Source organism: Cibotium barometz, chromosome 49 (assembly GCF_041138505.1).
Source record: "Cibotium barometz isolate CiBa-2024 chromosome 49, ASM4113850v1, whole genome shotgun sequence".
NCBI lineage: Eukaryota > Viridiplantae > Streptophyta > Polypodiopsida > Cyatheales > Cibotiaceae > Cibotium > Cibotium barometz.
Genome location: NC_141094.1, coordinates 40,504,707 through 40,525,796, shown reverse-complemented (window position 1 = coordinate 40,525,796; position 21,090 = coordinate 40,504,707). Strand labels below are relative to the sequence as shown.

The 21,090-nt window shown below is 44.0% G+C and overlaps 2 protein-coding genes across 3 annotated transcripts in view; one reads left to right on the top strand and one right to left on the bottom strand.

The window, feature by feature from the left end:
* The window catches only part of LOC147610583 (protein CHROMATIN REMODELING 19-like), a 60,460-nt gene that overhangs the window by 2,388 nt on the left and 36,982 nt on the right, over nucleotides 1–21,090 (bottom strand). The window lies entirely within an intron of this gene.
* LOC147610584 (uncharacterized) lies at nucleotides 13,304–14,788 on the top strand. Its single transcript, XM_086786227.1, has 2 exons — nucleotides 13,304–14,448; nucleotides 14,565–14,788. The coding sequence occupies exon 1, from the start codon at nucleotides 13,304–13,306 to the stop codon at nucleotides 14,348–14,350; it is 1,047 nt and encodes a 348-aa protein (XP_086642353.1). The 3' UTR covers nucleotides 14,351–14,448; nucleotides 14,565–14,788.

Sequence of the window (21,090 nt, the reverse complement as noted above, 5' to 3'; positions counted from 1 at the left end):
GCGCATTTTGAACAGCGTACTGTATGTGTGCATGGTACGCGTGCGGTACGCTGATGGGTTTTTTTGTGCCCAAACCAATAAATGTGTCCACCCCAACCCCAGGAATAAGAATAAGCGCATCAAGTATGGTTAGAAACCTTAGGACATAGGTGACTGTTGCGTGGCCACCTTCTATAATGGAACCAGCTGTTGTCACCCCAGCCAAAAGACGAAAGATCTCTCGCATGCGTAGTATAGGAGGGGTAGATGCTCGAGAGCCAGAAGAGTAGCGCATAGTTGGCAGGGAGGCATTGTGGAGAAGAATTGTATTGTGCGAGAGCATTGTTGGCAGAGAAAGGAGTTGTGAAAGAGCCAAGGGGCATTTTGGTGAAGCAGCTCTGTGGTAGCTTGCTGTTGAATACTGTTTTGTTTTGGGAAGAAAACGACGCAGGATTCGCTTGAGGAGGTTTGGGTCTGCCCAGAGCAAAGGGTGCTAAGGTGATAGAGGGTCTTGTAGGAGGTTGGTGCCCTAGGACCTCTGGAAATAGCATCTCTGTTGAAACTTGGACCAGTCCAAAGCTTTGCTCAACAATTCTTTGTGGAGTTTGATGGTGGAAGCCTGCAGGGTATAGCTGCAATTCTTTTGTTGTTACTGGTTTTTTGTCGAGTTGAAGATACAAATTTGAAAGAGGTTTTGTTGGGGATAATCGTGTGGAGGTCTCTAGGTTTCATGGTGTTCTCTCTAATCTGTTTACTCCCTAGGTCTCAGGGTTGTTGAGACAGGCTCTTTATCACCTATATGCAAAAAGTTTCTTATGGTTTTGATTGAAGAGTTGTTTATGCTCTGGTATATGTTGTTTGGTTTAAGATTTCTCAGAGAACTCATATATGAGTAAAGATCTGAGGTTTGCTGAATCAAGTCTGTGTCAGATAGCTTTGTTTTGGAGTCAGCAGGGTCTGACAGTGTTAGAAGTTGATCAACTAGAGTCAGCTGTGTGTCTGGATTAGTCAGCTGATGTCGTTGAAGTATAGATCTTGTCTTGTTTGACACTTGTGAAGTCTGGGCTGACAATCTGAGTATAGTTGGGAGTTGGTTTGATAGGTTGTGAGCTGGTTGGTCAGCTGCAGCCTGTTTCAGGTCAGCAAGGTGTCAGTTTGGGTTAGCTGAGGCTCAATAGGAGTCAGTTTGAGGGGTATACAAGAGTAGACCAACTTAGAAAACCAAACTGTTCTTAAGAAGCAATCTTATATACAGATTTTAAAGCATGTGAGAAGCCGGTGGGTGTTTTGGTCTGACTGTCAAATTTTCAGTTAGTCAACAATCAGTCGGATTTAGTTGAGGGCTGAAGGTATTCCAAGGTCAACAGACAGTCACCTGTTGTCAGCCTTGAGTTTGTGGAGTTGAGTCTTGGTGGAATATGAGGGATTGGAGGTGTCAGCGGACACTGGGATGAAGAGACCTGAGTCGGATGTGCGTTAGTTGAATCGGCTGAGGCAGCTAAGTCAGATTCCAGAGACAGCAGGAGGTGAGCACGGGAGTGCTGACAGGCTCAGTAGAGTCCAGAGGAAAGGTTTTTGAAGATAATTGAGGCTCGAGGAACTTTGAGGAAGCTTGGTGGACATAATTCTGACTGGGGTCAGCAGCAGCTGTCTGATTCAGAGTTTAGTCTCTTAAGTGAAGATTAGAGCTATTGGAGGTCAGGATAGACTTGGGAGGACTGCTTGAGAGGTCAGCTGTATCATTTTGAGGGGTTTGGAGAGTATTTAGGTGTTTGATTGTGTCAGCTGGAGGAAAGAGGACATCAGCTCACTGGATTGGTACCTTGATTTGGTGTTTTGCTAGTGTTGTGGTGCTAGGTGGTTGTTCCCTCCTCACGGTGGTGTGTTCGGACGAGCTATAGAGGCAGGTCTCCCCCCACATATCAACGCAAAGTACTGTACGGTTCACAGGTTGAGTACAAGCATGGAATGCAACCATGCTCCATAGCTACTTTGGTCCACTCTGCTTTGCAGGTGCCATGTGCATGCCCAAATAAAGCTGCACATGGATATGCTTTTCCCTTGCAGCCACCTTTTACGCAAGATTAGGGGGAGCATAAGGTCTGTTTGGGCAGTTTTGACAGCCCAATAGGGGCTCTGAGGTGCTCACGATGTGCACCAATGGATGGGACAGACGTTGGATACATATTAGAATGTTTAATGACCATTTGGATGATATTTTTGGGTTAGAAAAGGGCTGAACAACCAGCATATAACTCGCCATCGAATTCCTATATATTGATGGGGGTTTTGGTTTCCCTTTTTATGGACCCTACACAGGAGGGAAGAAGCAGCTACATGGAGTAATATAGGGGAATACATGCACCTTCTCGGCAATAGTTGATGGTTTTTGGCACTCTCAAAATAAACATTGGCAAAATATACATTAGGCAACTCCATTTTGAATGGGAGAGAAGAATTAGGGTTTCATGTGGGAGACATACACAGAGAGAAGGGAGAGAGAGAGAGAGAGAGAGTTGTGGGGATAAGTCAACTCATGAGAATTGAGTGTGTGACTCCCCTATCACACATGTATATTTGCACTAGTACACATAGTGCACTTAGTACAAAGTACTAAGTGTACTATGTACTATAACTTATGGGCTTGTACACACTATAAGGGTGGGCATAATGCCTTTACCCCAACAACCTCCCACTTAAAGGCAAAGTGCCCTTAAATGAAGGAAAAGAAAAATCAGCATGTACATGATAATATACAAGGCCATATCAAGGCTGAAACTGGCCTCATCCAATGCCCATCAAGTGTCTGCAATGAGCAAATCGCTCTGGAGGCAAACTCTTTGTCAACAGATCAGCCGGGTTGTCATCCGTATGAATCTTAATAAGCTGAATTTGCTTGTTCTCTATCACCTCTCTAATGAAGTGATACTTCACATCCACATGCTTCTCTTTGCATGAAAGACAGGGTTCTTTTGCCAACGGGATGGCACTCTGACTGTCACAATGCAACAATGGAATATCCCCTGTATAACCCAAATCAACCACTAACCGAGATAGCCATAATGCCTCCTTGCAAGCCTCTGTGGCTGCAATATACTCGGCCTCTGTAGTAGATAAGGCAGTGCACTTCTGCATCCTGGATATCCATGACACAGCACCTCCTGTGAATGTAAACACATAACCGGTAGTAGACTTCCGGTTATCTGGATGACCGGCATAATCCGAATCCGTGTAACCATGCACTAATGCATCCTGTTTGCCAAAGCATATGCACATATCCTGTGTGCCCTTCAGGTATCTCATGACACCTTTCACTGCTTCCCAATGCTTCTTGCCAGGTTTGGCCATGTATCTAGAAACCACTCCCACTGCAAATGCAATGTCCGGCCTAGTAGCAACCATGGCATACATGAGACTGCCACAAGCTGAAGCATACGGAATCTTGGCCATATTAGCCCTGTCACTATCCGACTGTGGGCTGTCCATAGCACTGAGTTTCACATATGGAGGCAAAGGAGTACTAGTCTTCTTCCCCCCGTCCATATTGAACCTCTGCAAAACTTTGCCAATGTATTCCTTCTGAGACAAATACAACACATGCTGATTTCTGTCCTGAAGTATCCGCATACCCAAAATGTGATTTCTGTCCTGAAGTATCCGCATACCCAAAATGTGATTTGCATCACCCAAATCCTTCATATCAAAGGTTTGATGCAGCCTCTTCTTCAAGGCATCCATCTCTTTACGAGATTTCCCGGCAATCAACTCATACAAGATGAGGATCAATAGACTGCCATCCAAAGCTTTCTTGGTGTATAAGCAGTGATCTATGTCACTTCTCCTGAAATCCTGGGATTTCATGAATGTATCAAATTTATGATACCATTCCCTTGGTGCCTGTTTGAGCCCATAAAGACTCTTTTTCAGCTTGCATACAAGCTTCTCCTTTTCATTCACTGCTGCATAACCCTCTGGCTGTTGCATATATATCTCCTCATGGAGATCACCGTGAAGAAAAGCAATCTTCACATCCATCTGAATCAAATCCAGATCATCATGAGCAACCAAAGCTAATACAGCTCTAAGTGTGGTCATTTTGACCACCACTGGAGAGAAGATCTCATCAAAGTCCACACCATATTCCTGCTTGAAGCCCTTAGCCACTAACCTGGCTTTGTATCTTGGCTTTGCATAGGTGCAACTTTGAGCCTGTAAACCCACTTGCATGGCAAAACCTTCTTGCCTGTAGGCAAATAAATGCACCAACTTCCATGTTCCATTTTTGTGCAGAGAATCCATCTCTGACTTCATGGCACGCTCCCAAAGAGCCTTGTCTGCCCTCTGTAAAGCCTCCTTATAACATGAGGGCTCCCCACAGTCAGTGAGCATCAAGTAGTCAACCCCTGGAACAAACCTATCAGGGGCTCTGGAGGGTCTTGTGGACCTCCGTACCCAATGACCATCATTTGCAGGTTGCTGTCCAGCCTGCATATCACCTATTGGTGGCTTTTGTTCCATGTCATAAGGCTGAAAAATCATGCCCGGTATCTCCTCTAACTGTGGTATATCCATAGGAATATCTTCTGCCATCTCTGGTTGTCCATTTGGACCATTTTCAGCACCATTTAAGGGCTGGTTTTGCTGCTGTAATGGCTGATTTACAGCCCTTGGTTGTTGTCCATGATGTCCATCATCATCAAAGATGACTCTGCCAGGCTCTTGTTGCCTTGTAGGCTCCTTATACATGCATGTTTCATAAAAAATGACATCATTGCTGCGTATAATCTTTCTATTCATTGGATCCCAAAGTCTATACCCCATTTCACCTCTGTCACCATATCCTAGAAATATGCATTTGTGAGACTTAGGATCAAGTTTGGTGCGCATTTCCCTGCGTATGTGCACGTACGCAACGCAACCAAACACTCTCAAGTGCTTGTATGACGGAGGCTTCCCTGTCCATACTTCCTCTGGCACTTTCCCACCAAGCCTCATGTTAGGTGACCTGTTTATAAGATGAACGGCTGTCATAACAGCTTCAGCCCAAAAACCATGAGGTAATGCAGCATGTGACAACATAGAACGGACCTTCTCCTGAATGGTCCTGTTCATCCTCTCTGCTGTTCCGTTTTGTGGAGGATCATAAGGAGTAGAGAGCTCCCTCTTGATGCCTTTAGCATCACAAAAGTCCTGAAACTGTTTGGACATATACTCTCCACCATTGTCGGAACGCAAAGCCTTCAGTGTTTTGCCAGTTTGATTCTCAACATGAGCAACAAACTTCTCAAACACTGAGAATGTATCACTCTTCAAACGAAGAGGATAAACCCACACCTTGCGTGTGGCATCATCAATAAAAGACACAAAATATTTTGCCCCTCCCACAGAAAGCCGAGGCATCTCACATACATCTGTATGCACAAGCTCTAACTGAGCATCTTTCTGTCCAAGAGCTTTTTTGTGGGGGCACTGTAGTTGCCTACCATATATACAATGCTCACAAAACTGAAAACTTGAGAACTTTAGAGAAGGCAAGTAACCAAAACGAGACAATTGCTCCATTCCTTTGACACTCATGTGTCCCAACCGGCTATGCCACATAGAGATTTCCGGCAGCTCGGTTGCATTTACATTAGCATGGTGACAAACACCAGCATGCATGAAATAAAGAGTGTCCACCTTAGAGCCTTTGGCGACAACCAGTGAGCCCTTACTAATCTTCCACTTTCCACGACCAAATGTGGTAACATAATCAGCATCATCAAGCTGTCCAGTAGAAAGCAGGTTCTTCTTGATCTCAGACACATGCCTGACATCATGGAGCATAAGCTGTGAGCCATTTGAAAACACAAGCCTCACATCACCTCTGCTAAGAATCTTGCATGCATGGTTGTCACCCAAATAAACTACTCCTTCATTGCCAGCAGTATACCTGACAAACAAGTCTCTGCAACCTGTGACATGAAAGGAGGCACCTGAATCAATGATCCATGAGTGCATACCATGACCATCTCTTGTAAGAAGTGAATGGGCATCAAGTGAAGACGTGAATAGGACCTCATCCTCACTGTCACCTGCATGTGACACATTGACTTCTTCAATCTCGACTCCACTTTTGCCCTTTGGCTTTGCATCTTTGGCTTCATCTTTGTCTTTGTCCTTTCCTTTGCCCTTTTCCTTTTGATCATTCTTCCATTTGTAGCATTGCTTTTTGATGTGTCCCTTCTTGCCACAATAATGGCATTCCAAGTCCTTTTTGGAGCGGGACTTGCTCCTTCCCCGTTCTTGGCTTTTACCCCTTTGCTGGGATCTCCCACGTGCATTCATTGCATTGGACTTTCCAACAGAGTTGTTTTTCCTGTTCATCTCCTCTTGAAGGAGAGCACCCTCAACATTTGCATATGACAGCATAGCATTTGAATTGCTAGTGGCTGTCCTGAATGTGTCCCAACTCTCTGGCAAAGTTTATAAGAGAAAAGTGGCTTTGAACTCATCGTCCATTGCCAACTTTTGATTAATAACCTGGCTGACAATACCATTAAACTCATTTAGATGGGTTGCCATAGACGCCCCTTCCTTCATTTGAAGACCTATGAGTTTCTTCAACCAATACACTTTGCTTGAGGCACTTTGCTGGGCATACAAGTCCTGCAATCTTTGCCACATTCCCCAAGCTTCTCTTCACGAATGCTGAAAAGTAAAGAGTCTGACACAGACAACATGATAGTAGATCTTGCCAGCTCATCCATATCTTCCCACTCTTCAGCAGTAAGAGAAGCGGGCATCACACCCCTTTCTTTGATAGGCTTGTGCTGCTTCTTCTGGAGCAACACATTATAGCACTGGGTTTGCCAAATATCATAGTTATGTGAGCCTTCAAGCTTCTTGATGTGAAGCAATGAAGAGCTCTCACCTGTGGTTGCCATAGCAATATGCAACCTGTCAATGCCTGACTCCCTGCAAAATGTCCAAACACTGCACCAAAAGCACACAAAGTGCTCACAGTCGTTCTCCCAAAGTTTATCTCCCATTGCGGAAGCACAAATGCAACTCTACTCCCACTGTATGTGATAAAATCACCAAAATCTGGTTGCTGCAGATTTAGGACAGCACCTTAAATGTGCTCTGTTCCCCTTCCAAAGTACTGTACAACAGTATCAAGTGCTCACCAATGATGTACCAAATCTGTACCGGCAAGTATAGCAGCTGAAAATGAGCCTTTTCTTCACTCAAATCAATGTGCAGCCATGCCAAAACTTGCACAAAGTTGTACCAAATCTGTACCAGCAAGTACAGCAATAAATGCTCTCCTGGCTGTCCAAATGAGTGAAAATCAGACTTTTACAGTCCCCACCACTGCATACAACAGTCCCGAACAGAAATTGGGCAAAAGCCCCTTGACTGCAAGCTGATTTCTGAGGATTCAAGGCATAAAAGTCTTGCCTGCTGCTTTGCCAAGCTCAACAAGCATAAAATCTTGAAAAGCCCCTTGATTTAAGATCAATTTCTGATCATACATGGTACATTAATGCACATGAAGGCATCCAGAGTCTTCACAGTGCTTCCCCCTGGCCACATATACATCCAATACATAAAAGCCCCTTGATTTATAGGCACATTGAGTGCTTGACAGGCATCAACAAATTGCCCAAAGCATCAAATGCGCCTACCTCGCATGCGCCATCAACTGCATGCGCTTATCCGCCTTGTGGTGTGCGTTGCTGCGCCTTGCAATGAGATGCCACCTGTACTAGCCTGTGGGTCTTGCCCTGCACATGGCGGCTGATTTACCTGCGCTTCACGGCCTGCAAAGACACCAAGGGGCAGCGCTCGCAGCAGTCTTCTATAGCACCCTTGAGGATACTCACGCGTGAGGAGTCCTTAATCAGCACAATTTTTTCTGCAGCAACATCAGCACGACCCCCCCTTTTCTTGCAGCATTAATCAGAAATTTCAGAGGTACATGCTTCAATTTTTTTTTGGGATTTGCAATTGAGCAGGTACAATCATCAATTGAGCAGGTACAGGTACAATCATCAATTGATATTCCATTGTTGCATTGTGACAGTCAGAGTGCCATCCAGTTGGCAAAGAACCCTGTATAACCCAAATCAACCACTAACCGAGATAGCCATAATGCCTCCTTGCAAGCCTCTGTGGCTGCAATATACTCGGCCTCTGTAGTAGATAAGGCAGTGCACTTCTGCATCCTGGATATCCATGACACAGCACCTCCTGTGAATGTAAACACATAACCGGTAGTAGACTTCCGATTATCTAGATGACCGGCATAATCCGAATCTGTGTAACCATGCACTAATGCATCCTGTTTGCCAAAGCATATGCACATATCCTGTGTGCCTTTCAGGTATCTCATGACACCTTTCACTGCTTCCCAATGCTTCTTGCCAGGTTTGGCCATGTATCTAGAAACCACTCCCACTGCAAATGCAATGTCCGGCCTAGTAGCAACCATGGCATACATGAGAGAGAAGAATTAGGGTTTCATGTGGGAGACATACACAGAGAGAAGGGAGAGAGAGAGAGAGAGAGTTGTGGGGATAAGTCAACTCATGAGAATTGAGTGTGTGACTCCCCTATCACACATGTATATTTGCACTAGTACACATAGTGCACTTAGTACATTAAAAGTACTAAGTGTACTATGTACTATAACTTATGGGCTTGTACACACTATAAGGGTGGACATAATGCCTTTACCCCAACACATTTTATGCTTTGGAATAAGCTTAGGATTAGTTTTTTTGCATAAGGTTTAAGTGGGGAACAAAAGTCTTTTTTTGGAGGAAACGTGTGCTTTGGGGTTCACGCTTTTTATCCCACATGTCGGCTTTTTGGTAAAGTATGGAGCCTTTATGGGGCACTTTTTGTGCTCTCTCTCTTTACATCACCAGCTTGTGTAGCTCTTGAGCTTGTGGTCTTTGGTGCCCACCGCTTGGGCGCTTCCTTTGGTGTGGATGGTTCGCACTTTTCGGGGGCCCATGGCTGGTAGTGCATGGTGTGGCTGTCCCTTCTTGTGATTGTTTGCACCGCCCGTTAGCTGTCTATATCCGGTCACCCACGCCCTATTTTCGAAAGGATTTAGGGCCTTCTCTCTTCTCGTCACCGCCCTCTAAAAAGAGAGTTTCTTTCCCTAAAAATAAGTTTTTTTTTTTCCAAATAAAGGAAGCCATTTTGAGCCTAAAAGAAGCATGGTTGGCACTAAGAGGACATGCACCATTCCTTTTTGGCAAGGAAAGGAGAGGAAGAGAGCAACTCCAAAACTCTATAAAATCATCATGTGCCTCACCAAGGAAGGAGAGAGAATTGAGCTTGACATCACTTGTAGGAAGGGAGCCCAGTTGCACTATGATATTTGTGGATGTATTAACCGTAGAATCCAAGTGTTTTTGATGCCGGAGAACTTGTATTCCAATGAAGATGAGATCTCTTTGCTAGTGGAGTCCATTCAACCATTGCGGATGTCTTGTTGTACATGCTCATCACAAGTTGTAAAGATTCATATATGTTTTGCTGCATAGTGGATAGTAGGGAAGAAGGAGAAAGCTCTTTATAGATTTTCTTATCAAAAAAATCTTTTTGTACTTCTTTGCTCTTAAAGGATATTCTCCTTGTTATTTCTCGCCACAAATTTGTCCAAACAAGTGGGTTTTTTATGCTAGAGGGAGAGTGAGAGAGAGTTTTATTCATGTTGAGTGAGTGACCATTGGAAGGTTAAGAGCGTGGTTAATGTTGGGTGTAGAGCCTAACCCATTAAGAGCCTAATCCAATCTTTTGCACATTAAATTGAGTCCTTTCATTCATTTCTCTTCTTTAGATATCCTTTCCCCTTCCTTGCATATTGTCTATTACGTCAGGGAATTATTGGTGTTTGTTCTTGCTTTGAGTGTGTGTGTGTCTTATCAAGGTGGCTGCCTTTCAATAAGGGAGTAGAGGACGCTATAGAGGTTTGGTTCCCTTTCCTGCTTTCATTTTGGTGGCCCAGTGAGGAGTTCTCCACTGCGTCAGTTTACAAGGCTGCTGCTAGATATTTCTTAAAAGCAACTATACATATTGCGTCTTCTTCAAATCGTTTCTTATTCCACGAGCGAGAGGATGAGAACATCAGTGAGTGGATCTTTTGTGCTACACAATACTTTTGGCGAAGTGGGATCAGTGACGACCATGAAAAGTCTACTTATGCAAGTTGAGGGCTACGAGATTATGCAAGAGATTGGTATCAAAGGTAAGACGAGAGCATTCGAGGAGATTGGGGACTTCTTCAACAAGCACTAGTGGACGAGTTCGGCTTCGCACAAAGGCAACAAAGATTATGGGTGTGTTTAAAGATGTGAAACAAGAAGACCAAGAGACCCTTGAGGACTATGGAGACAAATTTGTGTTGATGTGGAATCATTTGGTAGCAATATTTGGTGATTTGGACCACTCCTACTTATTGGTAATCTATGTCCAAGGTTTGCTTCAACAATATGTGCTTTGTTTCTTTGGAAAGTTGTGCCAACTTGGACATGGTGGAGTCTACTTTGCAAGGTGGGGAGATCCTTGAGGAAACTGCTATGTTCTTGGAGCTGACCAAAGAGACAAGTGGCTTGGATGATGGTGTTTGTGAACCTGTGTGGTGATGTAGTTTCGGAAGAGTTGCAGAAGGATAGCTCTATGGTTCTGAATGCTATTGAGGATGTGAATGCTCTAGACAATGATGTCAGTTTGATGGTGGAAAATGTGATTCCTAGCCCATGTTTAGTGGTCCCTGTTTCAGTTTTTGGAGGTTTTGTTGGTGAGCTTTTGGCCGGTGAGGAGCCGCTAAATTGTTTCTGTTTGTGGCGACATTGAGGAGCGTTGGGATGTGAACTTGGTGGAGTCATCTACTCTTTCAGCTGACAAGGTGGCTGATGAGCATCGTTAGAATCTCCAGATGTTGTGCATGTGGTTACACAAGTTTCTAGGTGTCTTCTTAACAAGTTTTTAAGTGCTCTCGGTTGTAGATGGGTGCTATGGTTGCTATGTTTGGATCTACCTCATGTTGCAGTGATTTGTATTGTTCTTGGCTACGGTGTTTGGTACCTTTGGTGTTATGTTTGGTGGCTGGGAGCTCCTGTTGGTGTAGTGGATGCCTATGTTTATGATTTGGGTGTGTTTTCCTTGCATGCCAATCATTTTGACAGTATGGAGGGCTGCGTTTAGTTTCTAACAGATGCACATGAAAACAAGGGGGATGGCTTGCCTCTAAGCCTATGTAGTGGAGCAGGTAGCAGAGTGATGCGGGTTTTGAGACTACTAGGGGATATGATGCAATCGTGAGATGCTTTGGACTTCTTCATGGTTCCAGATGGTCTTCTACAGGGCTATGACATATTTTTAGTTTTTTATGCAGTGTTTGAGACTTGTGATGCCTTTGCGGGAGAATCTATTGCCTACTTTGATGTGGACATGCATGGTGATGATGCAAATGAATTCTTGAATGCAAAGAGGGATGCAGTTTTTGCTTGTGAGAAGGAGTTGCATTTGATGCTTATTATGACATACTTGGATGTGGATCCAGAGAAGTACAGGAGGGTGGTTGTAGGAGACAATACATTTTCTTTGGGTTGACAACCTGTTTCATTATTCTAGGAGCTGTGATGATGCACACGGAACAGTCCAGCAAACCTTTTGATCCTGCAGGTGTAGCAGAGATGTGTGGTGCTATCAGTATGAGTTCGATGCTTCTGTTTGTGCTTTGGCCTTAAGATCTAGGAGGACTTTCAGTTGAGAAGTGGATGTCACGGTGTTTCATCTTTGATCGAAGAGGAGGCATTTAGTTATCTGAGAGGGAGATGGATATTTCCTAGTGGTAGCAGTTATTCATTGTTTGTAGCATTGTTTTTAATCTTCTTATGCATACAGAATAAGCACGGATACATGCTAGCTGGTATGTGTGATTCAAGGCGGTTTTTTGACTTCAGTATATGCTATGGCATAAGGCATGAATGCCTTACTTCATTGGGAGATGGTTGATATGATGCGGGTTTTTCTTTCCCTGTTTATGGACGATACAGGAGGGAAGGAGCAACTACATGGAGTAATATAGGGGAATACATGCACTTTATTGGCAGTGGTCGATGGTTTTTGGCACTCTCAAAATAAACATTACGCAACTCCATTTTATGCTTTGGAATAGGCTTAGTATTAGTTTTTTGCATAAGGTTTAGGGGGGGAACAAAAGTCTTTTTTTTGGAGGAAACGTGTGCTTTGGAGTTCACCCTTTTTATCCCACATGCCGGTGATGCGTCGGGGGAGAAACTCATTTCAGTCCATTTGAAACGGACTGAAACGTTTCACAAAAGTTTCATACTTTGAAACGCGTTTTTTATCTATCAAAAAAAAGGTCTTATCACATCTTTTCGCATGATGTGTACTTCGTGTACTTTCACACAGCCGCACATGTTTCGACTTTCGAGCTGCTACCACCGCCTGCGCCGACTGAAGCTGTCCACGACTCCACCCGTCACCCGTCACCCGATTGCTTGGTGACTCCCGACTGCTGTGACCTGTCCACCCTGTTCACGACTGCTGGCCGAGTCCCAATGAGTGCTGTTCACGACTGATTGACGACTCCCGACTGCTTGTGACCTATCCATTCGTGGCCGGTTGTTGAGGAGCCTGTGGTCGACTGCTGCAGTGTTGTGGCCGACTGTTGTGCGTTCACCTTCACCCGACCGAGTGCTATAGCCTGTGCGGTGTGACCTGTCCACCACCCACCTTCACGAGTCACGACTTTGGTCCAGACTCCAAGCCTACTGCCCAGTGCCAAGTCTCAAGGTAAGCCTAGCTGCCTAGGTGTTTTATGTTTCTAGAATCTATACTATTGTGTTTTATGTTTCTATACAGTATACTATTAACTATACATAATACAAGCTGCTCTAGCCTACTACCTGCAGCCTATATCAGGATTTTTTTCCCATAACTAAAATGGGGATTTTATCACAACCTATGTAGGCAACAGGTTATAGGGTATTTCTCTTGCTGCTTGCAACTTTGCAAGATGCCTCGCGCATAGGATCCCTGGTGGAGCAATGTCACATGGGAGAGCAAGTATGTAGGCTCAGGCTCGGGAAAATGGAGGTGCAATTTTTGTGCAGAAGTGCATCCTGGCAACATTACACGGTTGAAGGCACACTTCACACATACAAAGGGCCATGGGGTGGGACCTTGTAAGGTCGTACCAAGGCACATTTATGAAAGCCTTAAGGCTTGGAAGGCTAAGGAAGTAGGCCTTCCTGTTGAGGAGATCGTGGATCCCGAGCATTTAAGAGAGGCTGCCATGACTGTGGAAGAGCAAGATTCTACAGTAGGTGACATGCAAAGTCAGTATCATGGGACTTTTACTGTTGGGGGTAGCTCTAGTTCACAACCTCGAGCAAAGAGGACAACTTTACCTTTGTTGAAGAAAGGGCATGTGAAGGCAGGGTTTCAAAAGGCTGCCATGAAGGAGGCAACAAGGGAGATAACTAAGCTTTTTGTGCAGTGTGCATTGTCCGTCAATATTTTGCGGACTCCTCGATGGAGGACAACAATTAGAGCAATCTCACGCATAGGTTGTGAGTGGGATGGTCCCTCATATGAGGCCTTACGTACTACAGAGCTTCGGAGAGAGAAGCTAGCAGTTGAGATAGAGATGGAGCCTCTTAAGGCTACTTGGGTAAAGTATGGGTGTACTTTGATGTGTGATGGCTGGTCAGATGTAAAGAAGAGGAGTGTTTATAACATTCTGGTCTCCTCATGCAAAGGCACTATGTTTATTCGTGCCATTGATGCCTCTGTGGCGCGGACAGTGGTGACAAGGGAATTCATCTTCAGGCATATACGCCAGGCTATACAGGAGATTGGCCCAGACAACATTATGCAGGTGATAACAGACAATGGATCGAATTGTGTTTCCATGGGAAGGATGCTTGAAGAAGAGTTTCCCAAGATTGTATGGACACCTTGTGCTGCACATAGCTTTGATTTGATGATAGAAGATGTGGGAAAGTTGGATTGGGTGAGGAACATTTTTTCTGTAGCCTCTAGTATGGTGAACTTTGTCACCAAAAGGCCTAAAGTGCTGAGCATGTATAGAGCCAATTCTGATCTAGAGCTCTTCAAGCCATCCAAAACCCACTTTGCCTACATGTTCATTGTGGTGGAGAGGCTCGTGAGGGTGCACCATGGCCTAATGCGCACAGTGGTATGTCGTGAGTGGGCAACATGGGATGAAAAAGATGCACCAAAGTCAGTTTCATTTGCTCGTATGGTCATGAGGGAGACTTGGTGGAACGATGCGCAGGCACTTGTCAAGACACTCGATCCCATGCATAGTGTCCTTTGACTCACGGACATGGAGGGGAGTACCATTGGGCTCCTCTATGAGTTCATGGACAAGATTGGAGAAGCCCTCGATGCTTGTACATTATTGTCTCCTGAGAGGTATCACTCTTATTCTTTCTCTTGAAGTCAGATAGATCATAGAACTTAGAAGATTGAAGTATATGCTCATTGCTTACTTTTTGTTTTTCCACTTGCAACTTTGAACTCGTATGCAGAGTTCAAGATATTAGGGAGATATGGAACCAACGCTGGGATTGGTTTCATAGGCCAATCCACGCAGTTGCACACATTTTGCATCCTCTTTGAAGAAGTTAGGCGCAGTACTTGAGTGAAGAGCTAGAGGCAGGATGGAGCTCTTACATTTCCAGGCTAGTGGGTGGTGATGTGTGACTTATGAGAAAGATGGAGGATAAGCTTCTCATATATCGGAACAATAGCCATATGTTTGGACGGCCAACAGCACAACTGAGGGACGCAGTTGGAGCCTATGTCTTGGTGGGAGAAATATGGCGTTGGTACTCCAGATTTGGTAAGTAACAAGTTACTAAGTATAACTTGCCTAAGAATATTGACAGTCTTATACTTCTATTCAATGATGAATAGTGTTGATTTTTATTTGCAGAGACACATTGCCATGAGAGTTCTCTCACAAGACTGTAGTTCAGGACCTTGTGAGAGAAACTGGAGTACATGGGCACTTTTCCACACCAAGAAGAGAAATAGGCTCTCAACTACACAATTGGAGAGGCTTGTGTTCTGTCATTGCAACTTATGATTGATAGAGCAGAAAGGGAACCCCATCGAGCCTTGCCAAGTCAATCTTGACAAGATTGATATCACAAAGTGCAAGGAGATCCCCGACATCCCTCAGGAGGACAGAGATATCTATTCCATGTTGTATGAGGAGATTACAGCTACATCTCATGGTACACGATCCCAGGTAGTTGTTAGTACCAGTGCGACACCAACAGATCATGAGGATGAGGCAGTGGTACTAGTAGTGAGAGTGAGGATGAGCGTGATGGAGAGGATGATGAGGATGATGGGCAAGAGGATGAGCCTTGAGTCATTTATCTATGTACTTTTTTTTTGGATTTGGTGGACCGTCGGACATAGTGTGATTGTCATGACTCTTGGGAGTCATCATGATTTATCTTTATTATGATGTTTTATCATTGTGTTAAGTGAAGTACCAGACTCTTGGCTGCCCAGTATCATGTATGGAATGTGGATTGTAGAGAGATGAATATGGGTGTTGTTTTCTAGCATTGAATCATTGTTTACATTGAATAATAATGAATCCAATGTGTTTTCTTATTGGGCATGTTTTTCAAGTATTCTGCCTGCTGAAATAAATAGGCTAAGTAGTAAGACCTAAACACTTATTTCTTGTACTACTGTACATTCTATATTAAAAAATATATATATATTTGTATTTTTGTTTGAAACTTTTCTTTGCCGTTTCAAAAAGTTATGAAACTTTTGAAACGTTTCTGAAACCCGTTTCAAATCAGGCGTTTCTGAAACTCCTGGTAACTATGCTGCATCTATAGCTCATCCCAACACACCACCGTAGGCAAGACACTATATGCTAGCACCACAACACTAGCAAAACACGTATCTTAGACACACTCTGTCCCAAAACGTGTGATGGTCTTGGGTGATGACCACAACCACGAGCCACACAAGAAGAATATATACTGGAATCAGATGTGGGGAACACCAAAATCACAACTCCAAGGCACTTTATAACTCAGATGATATCCTCGATAGTCTTGCTGACTCAAACTGACACCTGAACACACTCTCTAGCTGACTCAGCTGACTATTCTAATTGTCCTCCCAGGTCAGACCTGACCTCCCACAACTCTGATCTTCACTCCTAACTCTACAACTGACCTCTTCTGACAACCAGCTGACAAAAAAAGCTCTTAGCTGACACCCATCTCATCAATTTCTGACTATAACCTGAATAAGATACATGTTGCTAACCCCAGTCAGATACATGTCCTCCAGGTTCCCAAAATGTCCTCTAGCATCAGCAACCTTAAAATGCCTTGCCTCGAAACCTCTTTGAACCTGTCAGCACTCCCTTGATGAGTTCTTGCTGGCTCAAATTAGACCTAACTAATTCAACTGACTCAAATCTGAATTAGATCCCTCCACTCCAACGTCCTCTAACACTTCCACACCCTCAAATACCTCAGATCCCACAAAGATTCAACACAACAGCTGACTGGCTACTCACTTTGGAACACTTTCAGCCCACAAATCAATCCGATTGACTGCCGCTGATAGTCCTTTGACCGTCAGACCAAACCCAGAACCACTTTCCTTCAACCCAAAAGGATCATATCAACCCTTCAGCTAACTTTATCTGACATCCTTCTGACTTGAATCAGCCCTCAATTGACACTTGGAACACCATCCAATTCACAAACTTATCTGACTGGCTTTTGACAATCCTCTGATTCTCAGACCGGACTTCAGAGGCTTCCCTTCAATCGAACAAGACAAGATCTACTCTTCTATAGCATCAGTTGACTAACCCAGATACACAGCTAACTCCAACTGACTCTGTCAGTCAATGTTGACTCAAAATTAAAGCTATCCGACTCAGTTCTGATTCTGATTTTGTACTAACAGAGACTTTCACTCACAATTGATTCCTCTCAACAAATTCCATCAAAACAACACAAATATAAAAGTAGACAATAAAAACTCATTAATCTAACTCATAGGATTAAAACTCACACTCAAGATTTTTGCATATAGATGAAATCGAGCCAATCTCAACAACCCTGAGACATGGGGTTCAAACAAAAGAGAAGAAGCACCAAAAAACTGAGGGATGCTCCATAAGTATATGCCAACAACAACTGTTCAGACCTATGTCTTCATCTTCACAGGTACAAACATCCATGGAATCTGCAGCCACTTTCTGCAGGCCTCCAACTTCAATCATAGAAAGGAATAATTGAGCAAAGCACTGGATTGATCCAAGTTGTAACAGGGCTGCACTCCCAGAGATCCTAGGGCACCTCAACCTCCTAAAAGATCCTCTGCTTCCTTTTGCACCCTCTGCTCTGGACAAACCCAAGTCTCCTCACACTACTCCCGCGCCTTCTTCCAAATGATCGTTATTGCCTCAACAACCTTCGGCCCACACAAACAGAAGACACCAAAGCACTCTCCTAACAAGCGATTTTTACAAAGCTTTCTCCAAATCTTGGCTCTTCAACTCTCTCTCTTGGCTGTCCCTATCCCATGCATGCAAAAGCTCCTCCTTTCCTAAAAAAAGTACAATCATCATATCAGTTCCTCGCCTCTCCTTTTCTTAACTAAAACTGGCAACAACTACTTCTATTTTTAGGTGGCCATGCAAAAGTCTCTTGTTTCTATGGTTCTAATCATGCCCAATGGGCTTATTCTCATTTTTGAGGTTTGGGCAAGCACGTGTCTTGGGCACTATGGGCTGGACACTAAAAAACCCATCGTTATTTTCCCAACTCCCCTTGGTTAGAGCATTCATGCTTAACCACATACTGTTGGCTCACCAAGATGGTCCTCAAGGAAGAATAGATCCAAGTCCCAAGAGGTACCTTCAGGATCAATTGGAACATCTGCATCAATATACAGGCTGGTATCCATCACCATTGAGTCCTTTAGGATAGTCATGATCCTGCACCAGTATGGCTTGAGCCTGTAGCCATTTACTCTCTTGGAATGCCACTGATCATCCAAATCAGCTAACTGATAGGTACCATTCTCATATGCATGCACTACCTTGAAGGGGCCCTCCCATTTGATCTGAAACTTAGTCTGGAAGGTATTATCTAGCCTATTGTTGTACCTGAGAACTAGATCTCCCTCCTTAATGCCTTTGTCTTTGACAATTTGATTGAAATGTTCAGCCTTGTGGTTGCTTAGCTGAATGTAATGATCTAGGGCTTCCTCTCTAGCCAACTACAATTCTTGGAGATCCAACAGCCTCTCTACATACTCATCCTGGCCACTTTCTTGATGCTTCAAAAGGAACTGCAAACTAGGTATCTCTACCTCAATAGGCATCATGGCTTCTTTCCCAAATACAAGATGATAAGGTGAGAAATTAGTGGCTGATCTGATTGCTGTCCTATAAGCCCATAAAGCTGAAGATGTATGCCCCCCGCCTCCCCCTTTATGAGATAGCCTTCTCCTCATAGAGTGGCCAGCCAGAGGAGAAGCATCTCTCCCCCTTATGATCACTTGTTTCCCGCCCTTATATGAGGCGAGTTTGTATTTAGCCCTTCGTGGTTGTACTTAGCCCTTTGTGGCTGTTTTCTCTTTAACTAATTGAAGGATCTTTTTCCCGCAAAAAAAAGCTGAAGATATATGCATATCCCACTGCTTGGGATGCTCCTCCAAACATTTGGTCAATATAGTGCACAGTTCTCCATTAAACCTCTCCACTAGTCCATTGCATTAAGGGTAATATGGAGTGGAATACCTATGTGTAATATGTAATCTTTACATCAGCTCTTGTACTACCTCTCCCCTGAATCCTTGCCCTTGATCAGTCAGCAGCTCCAAAGGCATGCCAAACCCGGCACGTATGTCCTGAAACACAAACTTGGCTACCTCTTTAGCAATTATGTTTCTCACACACCTGGCTTCAGCCCATCTTGTGAGATAATCCACTCTAGTTAGTATGTAAGTCTTACCCTTGCAGTAGTGGGCAAAGGACCAATGGCATCCAGTCCCCACTTTTCAAAAGCTCCATAGGACACAATGCTCTTCCTCAGCTCATACTGCAAAACTCTTTTGCCTTGCTTCTGACAGGGCTCACAACTCCTGCACCAATGATATATGTCCCTTCTTAAGGTAGGCCAAACATATCCAGCTGTTAAGATTTTCCTAAGTGTTAGCTTCAGGGCAAAATGTCCCCCCCACACACACCTTCATGGCAGGAGGCCAAAATGGCTAAAATCTCCTCCCTACTAGGAACTCTCCTCAAAATCAAGTCTTTTCCCTTCATGTGCACAGTACAACTTATCATTCATAATGTACTGCAAGGCTTTCCTTATGAATCCATACTTCTACCTCTTGGATATACCTAAAGGTGCATGGCCGTTATGTAAAAAGACTTCTATCTCTTGCAAGTTTTCTCTTCTAGCAGAATTGGGATGGGCAACAGTAATGGCATGTACATCCAAGTCTTTGTCCAACTCCCCTTTTGCCAGTGCATCTGCAGCCTGATTCAACTCCCTCTTTACATGCTGAATTTGCACTTCTTGGAATCTGTGTAGCATCCTTTTTATCTGGAAATTCCACTCCTTTAGTTTGGGGTTTTTGGCCTTCCAAACAGCTTGAAGCTGTCTAATAACCAGTAGGCTGTCCCCTTTGATGATGATCCTACCGATCCCCTTCCTTATGCATTGTGGAAGTCCATATTCCAAGGTTGCATACTCAGCTTCATTGTTGGTCTGTACCCGCATTTAATCCCCTCTTTAAACACCTCTTTGCCCTTTGGATCTAGTAGAACAATGCCTCCACTTGCCATTCCTGAGCCCCTCTTGAAAGCCCCATCAAAATACAAAGTATAAGCATTTGGCAGCCCTATTTCTGGGTCTTTCCATCTGGTCACTTTCTTCTCCGCTATTGTCTGCTCCTTTAATACCACAGGTTTCTGGCTATATGTCAAGATGTCAGCCAATGTAGCTTTGGTGCTGTCCTCCACCATACAGGTAAATTGGAACTCCTGCAATTCTATCAACCATTTGGATAACCTCTTGGAAGGGATATTAGATTGGATAAGATGAGGGAGAAGAGAATAATGGGTCAGGATGGTGAATGGCTTAGGGAGCAGATAGGACCTAAATCTTCTAAGAGCAAAAATAACAGCCACCATGACTGCTCTGCCTCTGAATATGTCCTCTCCCCTTGTGTTTTAGTCCTACTGGCAAAGTACACATGCCTCATGTATGAATGCTCTTTCCCCTGTGTTGCAACAACACTGCACCCACACTTGGGTTCACAAAGAACTCTCTGTTCCAGTCAAGAGGCATAATCACTGGTAGGGTACTCAGAATCTCTTTCACTTGCATGAAAGCCTCTTCCTCCTTGTTCTGCCAAGTAAATGGATCCCTCTCGGATGCCTACTGCAAAGGATGCAGAGCTTGGGACAAAAGGAAAATAAATTTGGCAAGATACCTCACCTTATGGGTGAAGGTTAGGAGCTGCTTCACATCCTGGGGAGCCTCTAGTAGTAGCAAAGCTTTAACCTTTTTTGGATCAGCCTCAATCCCATTCTTAGATACTACATGGCCAAGAAGAGAAACCTTGCCTTGGGCCAAATGACACTTGTCTGGATTCAACTGACCTCCCAAATCATCAATTCTCCTCAGAGCTAGTTCCAGCTTCTCACAATGGACCCACTTGCCACTATAGATGCAAAAGTCATCAATAAAAACTCTGATGAAAGATCCCAGATAAGGCTCAAACACCAGGTTCATGAATCTTTGAAAGGTTGCTGGAGCATTTGTCAGTCCAAAGGGCATGACCCTGTAAGCAAAGCATCCCTATGGGGTGATGAAAGTAGTTTTCTTTGGTCCTCTGGAGCAACAGAAATCTGAAAATACCCTGAATACCCATCACACAAACTGTATCTCTCATGTCCAGCAACATTGTCCAAAATCTCATCCTGGAAAGGTAATGGATAGTGATCTCTTTTAGTCACAGCATTCAAGGGTTTGAAATCCA

Coding starts and splice junctions, on each gene's coding strand:
- LOC147610584 (XM_086786227.1), top strand. CDS start 13,304: ATGACTGTGGAAGAGCAAGATTCTACAGTAGGTGACATGCAAAGTCAG.